The 12,357-nt window shown below is 44.8% G+C and overlaps 1 protein-coding gene across 3 annotated transcripts in view; it reads right to left on the reverse strand.

Moving 5' to 3' along the window:
- The window catches only part of MED20 (mediator complex subunit 20), a 61,723-nt gene that overhangs the window by 43,492 nt on the left and 5,874 nt on the right, over positions 1-12,357 (reverse strand). For 2 of the 3 annotated variants that reach the window (XM_079712866.1, XM_079712865.1), the window contains exons 3-4: positions 10,593-10,846; positions 8,578-8,848 (exon numbers count right to left, since the gene is read on the reverse strand). In XM_079712866.1, the coding sequence (XP_079568992.1) occupies positions 8,633-8,848; positions 10,593-10,846 (470 nt within the window). In that variant the 3' untranslated portion in view covers positions 8,578-8,632. The remainder of the gene's footprint in view (positions 1-8,577; positions 8,849-10,592; positions 10,847-12,357) is intronic. The other variant, XM_079712867.1, reaches the window with a different exon arrangement.

Consider the following 12,357-nt stretch of genomic DNA (forward strand, 5'->3'; position numbering starts at 1 on the left):
CGAGACAACCGAACACGGCCCCGCCCCCTGCCCACCCATTGGCCCGCCCGCCGGAGCCCCGCCCCCGGGCCCCGCATTGCGCCAACGGCGCAGCGCTGGGCCCTGACCCGACACAGACATCCCCTCCGAGGGTTCGCGCCGCGGCTGCCAAGTTTAGGGTTAGCTACCGACGCGCGGCCGATTTGAGCCTGCCGTAAGGGGCGGCGGCTTAGAGGGGCGTTGTGAATCGCGGGTCGAAGTTTGGTTGAAGCACAGGAGGGTAAATGAGGTTTCCAGACAAAGAGACTCTTAAAGGTACAGAGTCTTATGCCTGTCCCTCCTCCTTAAAGGGCCAGAGACTCACCCGAGCCCATCTCCGCCCCCTTCTCCCCAGCCCATTAGCCCGCGGAACTGTAAAGGAATTTTACGATAGCTCCCCGTACTCCTTTTGGATGGAGCGTCTTTGACATCGCTTCCCAATGCCAAGGGGAAAAGCCTTTCTCATTATCTCGTCTAGGTTTTTGTTTTGTTCTGTTAAAAGACTATTATTTTTCAGTGTCCGAAAGATGCAGCTTCCGAACAGTGGGGTTTCCTGAGGCAGCTTTTGCAAAAGTTACTATTGGCTCCCAGGCGAGTGAGCACGTGTCTGACTTTTGCCACTGATGACCCAAGTCGGAATTCAGCTGTTTTATGGAAATCCCCCTAAGAGTTTCGCTGCTGTAAACTGAAGTTCGGCAGATCGTGGGGATGGAGACCCCAGGGAAATAGAACAGCGGTTATTTCTACAAATCTTCTCAGTCTAAGAAAAGGTTTTCTTCCCGAGCAGCCTCTTGGCTGCATTGCCCTGACACAGCTTGGGATGGGGGGGTTTCCTCCAAATAAGACCAACAGTTACATCATCCAACGCAGGGCTAATAAAACAGGTAAAGGCTTACGTTTAAGTACAAGGGCAAGGAAAAGAAATAAACATATGTGTTAACACCTACACTGGCTCAAAGCTACACACCTGTAAATATGAAATATAGAAGCAACAAAAGCCAAAGAACAACAAATAAAATAAGAAGGGGGAAAGAGCATATGCATGTGTAAGCAAGAATCTACAATGCCCGGAGCCAAATCTGTGAAAACATTTCCAAAGGTAGCTAACTTAGGCTTTTAAGACTTTTGATGAAAGGAGAAGACCTAGTGGTTGACTGACTGATTTGGTGAGGATTTGCCATGTGGTTCAAGAGCTCAGAGTTAGACCCAAAATTTAGCATTCCCTTTGCTGTCTAACACCTTTAACATAATTTTCTTTAAGGAACTCTTATCTTACATTATAACTCATCTTTTTTCTCCTCTTACTCCCCAGCCCCTCGAGAAAATTCTTGGAGAATAAAGATTGGATCTTATTCAATGTTATTTCCCTAACAAAGTACGTGACACCATTATAGGTGCTTTTTTGAGTGAAGTATTTTGGAGCCACTTAAGCCTTCTGAAGGAAGGAGTGATCTCAAAATAGCAATGGGGGCGGTGATTCTCAGTGCTGTGAGTATGTATTAGACCAGTGGTTCTCAAAAGTGTGGCCTGCGGAGCCCTGGTAGCTACAGACTTTTTTCAGGAGGGTCCCTGAAATCAAAACTATTTTCATAGTAATAAGATATCACTTGCCTTTGTCACTGTGATGACATTTGCACTAATGATACAAAAGTCACAATGGGTAAAATTGCTGCTGCCTTAACACAAATCAAGCCAATGGCACTAAATTGTACTAGCAGTCAAGGTGTTCTTCACTGCCACCCATTCACAGGAAAAAAATAATATCTGTGTCACTTTAAGGAAGTCCTTGATGAAGCACTAAAATAAAAACTATTTGTTTTATGTAAGAACAAATTTTTTCAATAATACTCCTCTATGTGATTAAGTGGATGTAGGCATAAAGCACTTTTGTTCCTTACAATGTATTTCTTGAGGAAAAGAACTTGTGCAATTTCTCTGAATTTTGAGCTGAAGTAGCAATTCATGCAATACCATTTTTACTTGGAAGAACAGCTAACAGATAAACTATAGTCATTCAGCCTTGGGTATCTGAAAGATATTTTCTCAAATATAAACAAATTGAGCCTGACAGCATTGATCAAACTCAAGCTCTCAGGCAAAACTTAGAATTTTTGAAAACATATCTGCCACTGTGGGCTTAATAGCTTCCCAAGACTTTTCTGATGAGATTGGTGGTGATATTAACAAATATGATTTTTTGATGTTGCAAAATGAAATGTGTCAACATTTAAAAGATCTGCAGTATTTCCCAGATGACCAATGCATGATGCTACAAAATTGTGTATGGGTAAAAGATCCCTTCAAAGTGCAAAATAAACCAATGAATGTTAATATAATAGAGTACAAAAAGTTCACTGATAGAATTTGAGATTCCACATTGCAACTAACCTTTAGCGGAGCTGTGATGTAGTATCAAAAAACATACACAATTATCGGAAGACGGTATCACTATACTTCTCCCTTTTTCCAACTACACATCTGTGTGAGGTTGGATTTTCTTCATATTCTTCAACCAAACAACAAATTTCAACACACTGACTGCAGAAGCAGATATTAGAATCCACTGTCTTCTATTATGTCAGACATTCAAGAGATTTGCAAAAATATAAAACAATGCCACTCTTCTAAATTTTTTCTTTGAATAAAAAGTTATTTTTCATTAAAATATTTTCCTTATGTTAACATGTGATGTGTTTACTGTTACTTTTAAGTGAATTAATACTTTCATTTTTCATTATAAATAAGTTTTAATAAGGTAAGTACCAACAGATATAACCTACATAAACAAAAGCTCTTTGGGGTACTCAGTAATTTTTAAGAGCATCAAGGAATCCTGATACCAAAAAGTTTGAGAATTGTGTATCAGATGGAAGCAGAAAGAATAAGAAGGCTATTTTAGATAATTCAAATATGAAAAGGCTGTGCAAGATAGCTAACAAAAAGGTTTTATTGTAGCTTCAGAGTTAAAAGCTTAGGTGGTTCATCAATGAGGAATGGAAAATAGAATCAGGAACACTGAACTTTCTATAGACACAACTTTCTCCAGTCACCATATACACAATATACATGGCACCCAAAAAGCAGTTCAGAAGCAGGCACAACTAAGGCTTGGGGGTTGAGGGGAAACAGGGATGGATGTGTTACACAAAGAAAATATAGTCATTTCTACCCCACTTTTTTTTTTTTTTTTTTAAAGCTCAGCTTCTTTTCCTTTAGGTTGCAGGAGAACAAGTAAAATCCCAACACTATGAGTAAATATTAAAAATATATTTCCATGCTCTAGAAATGGTCCCTACAACTGTGCTCACTGGTCTCACTGATTACAAAAATACACCTGTATGATAGATACTTTCTCTGGACTCTCTCCACATTGCTTCTTCTCTATTACAACTATTTCCTTTGCACTGGAGGAGAATTTTAACCTGCTACCAAGCAGTAATAACCCTATAGCTTCCCATCTCAAACATCCTAACTACACACAATACCTTTAGCACCATTAAAAGGTGCAAGAGCACAGACAGCATCACCTTGTCTCCAAAGCACTCTTTACATCTGTTCTCCCTTGAGCCTCTCAACAAGCCTATGAAATACGGAAAGAGGGCATCATTACTCCCACTACACAGATGAGATCCAGAAAGGCCAACGTGATTGAAGTTACCTGGCAAGTTAGGGACAGTACTATGGCTAGCACCCAGACATCTGTCTCGTAAAGCAGTGTTCTCTTCCATTTAGTAGGCTGCCTCGGAACACCTGTCACCTCCACATTCCTAGCCTTGCCTTTCCCACACAACAGATGTCCAATATTGACTTCTGCCTTTGGGACAATCTAGGATGTACAAATGTGGTCCCTAAATTGTCTTTTAAAGCCTCCAAAGAAAACTCAGTAGAATTCAGATTAACCTTAAAAACAGGTCTATGCCATCTGATGGGGCAGGGATATGTTGGGGAATAAAACAGGAGACTCCAAGAGAATTAGGAATCTTTGCCCTGAGAGTTCCAAGAATCTTTTTTTTTAACTTACTAATTTCATCACAGAGGCAAGGAACTATTTCTCTGCCTCATCAATCACACCATCCTGAAAAATGAAAATACGCTCATTAAGCAAAATGCCATTACAGCAGGATAATTTTCAGATCCCATGGAGTATGTCATAATGGAAGAGTAACTCCTGGGGCCACAAAGAGCACTATAAAGATTGCTTCACACATATTTGCTCCTACTCATTTCTGAGAGGTTGTGTGTATGTATATGTAGTGACAAGATGAGAAGCAGGAACCTATAGGAAAGAAAGCAGGAACACAGTCCAGCTTCCCAGAAACTGACTGAAAGGCCTGAAGACCTATAAAATGAAGGAGGGAAATCCCTAGATGGGACCCGAGGTGAGGGTTCAAAAGTCAGTGGAAGGTCTCGCTTGCAGTAAGTCAGCCGGATGTATGTCACACCTGCTTTATCTTTGTCTTCCTGCTCTTTCCCTTCACGATGTACTCCCTTTAGAGGTTCTTTTTTTTGGACCACGGATCTTTGAAATACTCTAATGAACCCTATAAATCCTACTCCCAGAAAACTGCACGTATACACAAAGCCGTGTCCACTTTCAAGGCATCTTAGGCCTCCTGAGGCTCCCCTCAGGGGTTGAGAACCCACAGTGCATTTAAGAGTCACGGCTTGCTCATACTATAGCCCCAACTAATGGTCTACTCCCTCATTAAGTACACACGGTCTCCACAACCTGCAAGGGAAAGGACAGGTATGCTTTGCTTTGCTTTTTGTCTCAGAGGTAATGACAAAAATGAAATACACACAGGAAACAGATTTCCCTAGATGAGGCCAAGTTAATGCTGCATGATCTCTGGGAGATCATGTAAAGATGTGAATACTGAATGATGGTCAAACTGTGTGACCTCAAGGGTCCCTTCTAACCCAAGAGACTGTTTTTGGAATGCTCTACACAATGGCAGAGTTCTCACCTTGGGGGAAAATCCCCCCCACAAGTGACTGAAGGCCAAAGACACCAACCCCCCAGGAGAGGACCAAACTTGTAACCTAGCCGGTCTCAGCCATTCCGCAAGGCAACTGTGACCAGGGACTGCAGCCCAAGGCTCCCAGACAGTAGCAGATATGGAGAGGGAGGCTGTGGCGAGGGAAAGGCCACACATCAGTCCTGCCTGGCTCTAAATCCACTGTGAATGTCCTCAAAATGTTCAGCCTAGAGCCCTTCCCATATTTTAAGTCTCAACTTTTGACAGCTGGAGGACACGCTTCTGCTCCCTTCACCCTCCCTCCAGGATTCGGAGAGAAAAGTTTTCACTCATCCTGAAGCCTGAGGAATGAACACTGGACACAGTGGGTTGGGGCAGACTGGTGGTGGGGAGGAGTGGCCAGTCCCTAGGTATTCCCTCAGTGGAGCAGTGACACCAATACACAGTGGGGGACATGTGACGACTTGGTACTCAAGACCTGAGGAAAGCAAGCGGGAGGCAGCATGGAAACAGGTACAGAGAATCAGAACAGCACAGGAGGAAAGAGCAGGAACTATCAATGGATACACGAAGTGGACGAAACGTAGTGTTTCCCCAAATCCTAGCATCCTCCTTCCTCCTCCAGGTTTTGCCTTTTGCAGGTATCACCTGCACCATAACTTAACAGTTCCCTTTAAGTGGACTCTTCTTAAAAAACTTATTTACCCTCATCCTAAGACATAAAGTGCCAGTTGTACTTTTCTCTAATGTACATTAGAATAAGGCATAAGTACTAAAATAAAAATGTATTCCACATTCCACCTAAAATCACCTGACACCACACAGAGGTCCAGGTGCCACCCTTTGTCACATGCTGGGAGCCATGAGTCCTGAGTCTGAAGTCTGGTCCTGACTGCAGCCTCACCTCTCAGCATGACCCCGCTGGGAGCCACCACCTCCCCATCTTACAGTGAAGGAGAACCAGGTAAACTCTAAAGCTGCCCTGCATGGTTCTGACAGTCAAGGTTGGCAGATTTCCATGTGACTCTGACAAAGGTACCCACCAAGATGACATGTTAGCAGAATCCCAGAAATGTCCTGGTTTCTGCTCTTTCGGGGTAGCTATAGACAGGGAGAGGGGTAAGGCATCTGGAACAAAGGAAGGAGTGACAGGAAGACAGTCTAGTGTAAAAGGAGGAATGTCAGATTTGAACCCAAAATACAGCATCTCCATTTACTAGCTGAGTTTAAGTTTTGTTCATTTTTAAAATGAGGATAACCATGCCTCTTTTACCTTTATATAAATGCTCCTCAACTTTCATTCAACCTTAACTTTCAAAAACTATACACCGACAATCCTAAACTACCCTTGAAAGCCCCATTCAGACTTACATACAAAAGCTGGATGACATTTGGGCCCTTCCCACTAGGTACCAGTTCAGTTCTGGCAACTTTGCTAGTGGAGTTGAATTTGTTAAATTAAAAAATGTATTGCATTACCGGCTTCTTTTAGTAATAAGCTTTCTTTAACTGACGCAAAGGACAAAGATGGACAAAAGGTGGCAATTCTTAAAGCTTGATCTGGTGTTTATTGAACTTAAATCTTGGTCAAATGTGTGCTCAAAATAAGGGAAAAGAACAAAAGTGAAGTATGCTGGAAATTTATGAGTCAAGATTATGTCTAAAAGGCATAGATAGTTAGGGAGTTTATACTACTTTTTTAGTTTTTAAGGAACCCCTCCTTATAATGCATAAGTCTGGAGTTATATTTACCACACTCAATTTCTATATATTTTCGGGAACACATTATGTTCAAAATGCTATCTCATCTCATAGAAAATTTGAGGCAGCCTACAGAAAAATACAAATAGATAAATCTCGACAAAAGCAAACATAAATCAGAAGGCCAAAAACATTAAAAAAATCTCTGCATTTTATTATGTGTAAATAATATCTAAAACATACCTCTATTTAAAAAAGTAAAAACAAAGCAAAGAAACAAACAAGAAGCCAGGGGGAGGTGAGAACAAGAAACACAAATGACAGGTCCTACAGTTAGAAAGTTGAACTGAGCTTCCGGCCAGCCAAAGCTAAAAGGGAAACATGACCACTGCATGATTCTTGTTACAGAGGCTTTAGATCTGAGCACTTAGATCTGAAAACAATTTCTCTTTAGGTGCCTTCAATGAGGGACAGTATCCTTGGGGACAATACTGCAGTATGTACATTAATACATTTCCTAAGACCATCTCTGTATATCTCAATGCTAGCTGGACTGAACATTTCTGCAGCAGGAGTGGGGTAGGCAGACAATGTAGGTCAAATGAGCAGCTTGGAGGCTCAAATGAGATGAGAAGAAAGAGCTCAGGAAAGCATGAAGCACAGTGTGAGTACGAGGTCAACTGTCTAACCCTAAGCTCTGGGCGCATGAGAACTGGAGAGGTCTTGATGCTGAGACTTAGGCAAGGGGTGTGGAAGTGACTTCCCGTGCGACTAATCCAGCTATAGTGGCTCTGGCATCAGCCCTATCACAATCCAACTCATAAACGAATGGCTTGCTTACAGGGGTACTCTCTGCAAAGTAACAGCCAAGAACATTCCTGGGCACATCCATTGAGCTCCGTGTAGCAGAGGCTACTAACTGGGTCCCCACATCCATTTTCTCCTTCATCTTTTAGTCACAGAACCCCCAGCGTTTTAATTGGGCACATGATCACCCAAGTAAGAGGCTCTATGTCCCAGAGTTCCTTTCAGCAAGATGTGGCCAGAGTGATTTAAGCAACTCCAGGTCACGTCCTTTAAAAAAGAAACTGCTTTCTCTCTCTCTTTCCCCAGTGGGATGTGGACATGGAGCCGATGTCTACTTTGACTCACCTAAGGACAACACCCTAGGGGTGTCTGAACAAGACAGAAGGAAACCAAGTTCCTGATGACCCTGTGGAGTTCAATCTGCCCTGGACCATTTGATTACCCCTGTACTATTAGAAAAGAGAAAAATAAACTTCTAAGAGCCACTGTACTTTAGGTTCTCCTTGTTATAGCACCTTAGCCTGTGCTTTAATATAATTCACAACAGAATGGAAAGATGTCCAGAGGAAGACTTCAAAGGACTCAGGCAACACCCTAGAAAAGTGACTCACAATTCACTTCAGCAAACAGGTCAGAAAATGATAACCATCAAATAAGCTGTGCCTCTTACTCCTTTTCCAGGAGGGGCCCAGCCACGTCCTTTGAGCAGAGGGAGAGGCCTTTATTACAGCCCAACCCAAACACAACCCGCAGCCTGTCTACTGTGGGCCTGGACCAAATCCCCAGTAGCTAGCAATATAGACTGCCTTCCCCACCCTCACTAGGCAGGGACACCCCTATCCTATGTTTTCCCCTAAAGCAGGAAAGCTCCAAACTTCTCCACTCTTCATAATTACTGTTCTTGAGGACAGGCCAAGTGCAGCTGAAACACCTGTCGGGGCTCTGTGTGTGAGGGTCAGGGGAGGGGAGTCCAGAGCCCCAGAACAAAAGCCACAGCTGGGAACTAGAGAGGGAGGAAAAACTTCCCGTCTGCCCTGGGTTTCTGGGGTCCAGAGGCCTAAGGGTGCAGCACCTGCTCTTCCTGTGGAGTCCCCTTGGCGACAGCTCAGCCGGGCAGTTGCCAGTCACTAACGAATTCCCGCCACCGGCACCTGCTGCTGCTTGCGGATCTTGTTGAAGAGTTCCATGTACTGGACCATGGTGTCTGCTGGGCTGTAGACAGCGTCGTGCCTGTTCCCAAACACAGTGGGAGCCCCTGGGGTGTGGCTGCCTAGAAAGCTCTGCAGGAACTCGAGCAGTAGGCTCCAGCAGTCGCTAGCTACCACACAGGGGCCATACTCCACCTGGGGACCAGAAGAACAGAGATGGAGGGTAAGCGAGGGCCAGGACAGGTCGTCTGCTTCTCGTGCGCCTCTTGCCCCCTGTGCCCCTCTTCCCCAAGCCTGAGGCAAAGACACACACCTTCCAGCACAGTGCTGCCCCACAGGAAATATCCAACCCAAACACCAGGGATTCGAAACACCCAGCATAGTTCCCTTTAGGCTCAGACAGTCTCATCTTGGGGTTATCAAGCCACAGTCCTATGCACAAGACCCAGAAGCAGATTTAGGACCCTTTGAATTATCTCAGAACTATATAGTCCCAGCTATGCTGGATGCAGATTCATGGAGAGCTCAGGAAAATTCTGAGAGAGAAAATGAAGAGCAGGACACAGAGTGAGTGTGTGTGAGTGTGTGTGTGTGTGTGTGTGTGTGTGTGTGTGTTGGGGGGGATCAGTAGAGGGTAAAGTAGACACATGCACTCATAAGTCACTTCAAGACCAAACATCACTCCCTAAGTAGATAAGACCTGGGCTCTGACCCTAAGAAATAACTTCCCAACCCATGTGACAGGGGCCAAAGGACACATATCCTAGGCTTTCTCATTTTCCTCTCCTGACTTTTCACTGGAGAGATGGCCGGGGAAATTACCGGTAACCATAAGGAGAAACAAGTAAAGAAACAGCCAGGCTGTGTTTGTACTCAAAAGTTGGAAACGTGAAGGGTAAACAGACTGGGTTTCCAGTGGGTCTCGGCAAATGCAAGGTGTATCACAAATGAAAAGGGTCAGGAAATCTTGGCTCTAGAGGTCCCTGGAGTGTCACAGCAGTAATGACCACTAACGCCCTTTTCTTCACTTGGGGTGCTTCTTAGGGCTGATCTATCCCCGGTTTCTATATTTTAAGTCCCTCCTTAAATGCTACTCCTGCAGGAGGCATCACAATCCCCAAAGTCAGCAGTGCTCTCTTTGGCCTGAACTCCCAGAGCAATCTGTGCCTCTTTTATGGCATTTCTTATAGACTAACTTCAAAAACAGTTTGTGTGTTTGGGCCTTGCTCTCTTACTAAATCGTCAATTTTCAAAAGGCAGGCCCTGTAGCTTACTTATTATTTTTGGGGGGACCGTGGTAGATTGCAGACTCTCACTGGTCCCAAAGCCAGCTACTGACACACTCCATCTTTGTCATTTTCAGTGTATACGTCAAAGATGAAGTCATCACACACACCATGAGAGTAGACAGCATGTCAAAGGGAAAGGCACATCTTTGCTTCACAACTTTTTTGGCCGTGGCGGCTTGTGGGATCTTAGTTCCCTGACCAGGGATTGAACCCAGGCCCCAGCAGTAAAAGCACCGAGTCCTAACCACTCAACCACCAGGGAATTCCCATGCTGCACAACTTTTCCATCTCCCAAAAGTTAACTGCACTGAAAGTTGCCCTGGTCTGCTCCAGTCCTTGTGATGGGTGACTGGTCCCTCCATATCAGAATTCACCTGCTCCCACTGCCCCCTCTGACCATCCCTCCCCTTCTCCAGCAAGTCAGCCTTCCTAAGCTCTCTTCCTGCTGTGAACCCAGCTTCCCATTCCTATCTTGGGCTAGAGAGTCCCTAAGTGATTAAAGAAAGGGTAAAAGACGCAGGGAGAGGAAGCACAGTGGCTCTGTGGACAGGAATCAGGTAGGTAGAAACATCTGTTTGCATTCAGGGGCTGTGGAAATCTGCAGAGCCAGCCCCTTCAGTACATATGCTCCTATTTCACCGAGGTCTTACCTCCACGGAGATGCCTCGGGCACTGGGCCCCATTGTAACGGTGCCCACCTTCACTAGGAAGTCACAGTACTGGTAGCGGGTGCCCCGGGTCTCAATCTTGCTGGCCTTGGCACTCTGGAAAAAGCCCTTGAGCTTCACCATGAGCACATCAAAGTTGGTGTCGGCAACAAGGCAAGGGCCATTCTCAAAGAGGGCGAAGCAGCTCAAAGGGTACTCGGAATTGTGCATCACATACATCAGCTTCCCGGCCTGACCTGCAAGGGACGGAGATGCTACTCAGCATCAAGACCTTCGTCAGCAAACCGCGGAGTAGAGTCCAATGCGCTGAACGAGCCAGGTGGCAATCCAGCATCACCTCAACGGTCTTGGAGGGCGGTGGAGGGAAGCCCCTCCACCTTTTCCAGAGAGGAAGGGAGAGGAAAAGGTGGCATGTGGTATAACCCACCAGCTCTACAGAAAAAGGTGAGGGGCACATGGGGAACTTTGACAGTGGATAATGGTTTAATTCTTAAGTTGAGTGATGGGCTCACAGATGGATGATTAAGGATGATGATTAATAACTCAGAGAGGATTTACATATGGTCTTTTGTATAGTCATGTATCACGTATTAAGGAAAATAAAAGTAACAGCATTTGAGCACACCAAACGAAGCAGTTGCTCTCTTTTCTGTCCATCCCTACTTTCCTTGGCCTCCTCCCTCTTTGAAACATAGGAAGTGGCCCCACAGAAGAGTATCTGAGCGTGAGGCTGGAAAGGGAGGCCAGAGCCTTCTCTTCCAAGTTCATTTAAAAATAATTTTTTTTAAGATTTTGAAAAATATATTTATTTATTTGTATGTATGTATTTATTTATTTATTTAGGCTGTGCTGGGTCTTAGTTGAGGCACACGGGATCCAGGATGTGGACTTCTTAGTTGTGGCATGTGGGATCTAGTTCCCCAACCAGGGATCCAACCCACAGCCCCTGCAGTGGAAGGCAAAGTCTCAACCACTGGACTGCCAGGGAAGTTCCCGTGCCCAAGTTCAGACTTCATCCTGAAGGCAACGGGGAGCCTTTGGAGAATTTTAAGACATCTAGCCGACTTGGGAAGCAAGCAGCACAACTACAGCACAAAGAACTCAGGATCTAGAATCACAAGATCCAGTTTCAAATCCCAGCTCACCCATTCCAGTTTCTGAGAAATGAGTTTTCTCACTGATTACTATAGGTTTCCTGCAAGAAGGAAGGAAAGCTGTATAGATTTTTAGTTAAGTAGAAAAATTTTTAGTTAAGTAGAAAAAAGCAAGGTTTGTTCACTACAAGAGTTAATGGACAGACTGCCACAACCCCAAATATTTATTAAGTACTTAAACTATCTCCAACACTGTGCCAGGGTTTAAGAGGCACACAAGCAGAGGGCTTGGCCCCTGGCCTCAAGAAGCTGACAATCTCACTAAAGATAGGTGGAAAACTCTTTAGAAGACAATAAAACAAAAGTGCTTGCCTGGGAGAGACCAGAAGTCTTGGGAAGGAGGGAAAGACTTCAGGGAAGGAAGTGATCAAAGTGGGCAAGAGTCAGCAGGAAAAACTTTCATGGAAAAAACAGGTTGTGGGGCTTCCCTGATGGCGCAGTGGTTGAGAATCTGCCTGCCAATGCACGGGACAAGGGTTCAAGCCCTGGTCTGGGAAGATCCCACATGCCGCGGAGCAACAAAGCCCGTGAGCCACAACTACTGAGCCTGCGCGTCTGGAGCCTGTGCTCCGCAACAAGAGAGGCTGCGACAG

Source organism: Hyperoodon ampullatus (assembly GCF_949752795.1).
Source record: "Hyperoodon ampullatus genome assembly, chromosome: 10".
In the NCBI taxonomy this organism is placed as follows: domain Eukaryota; kingdom Metazoa; phylum Chordata; class Mammalia; order Artiodactyla; family Ziphiidae; genus Hyperoodon; species Hyperoodon ampullatus.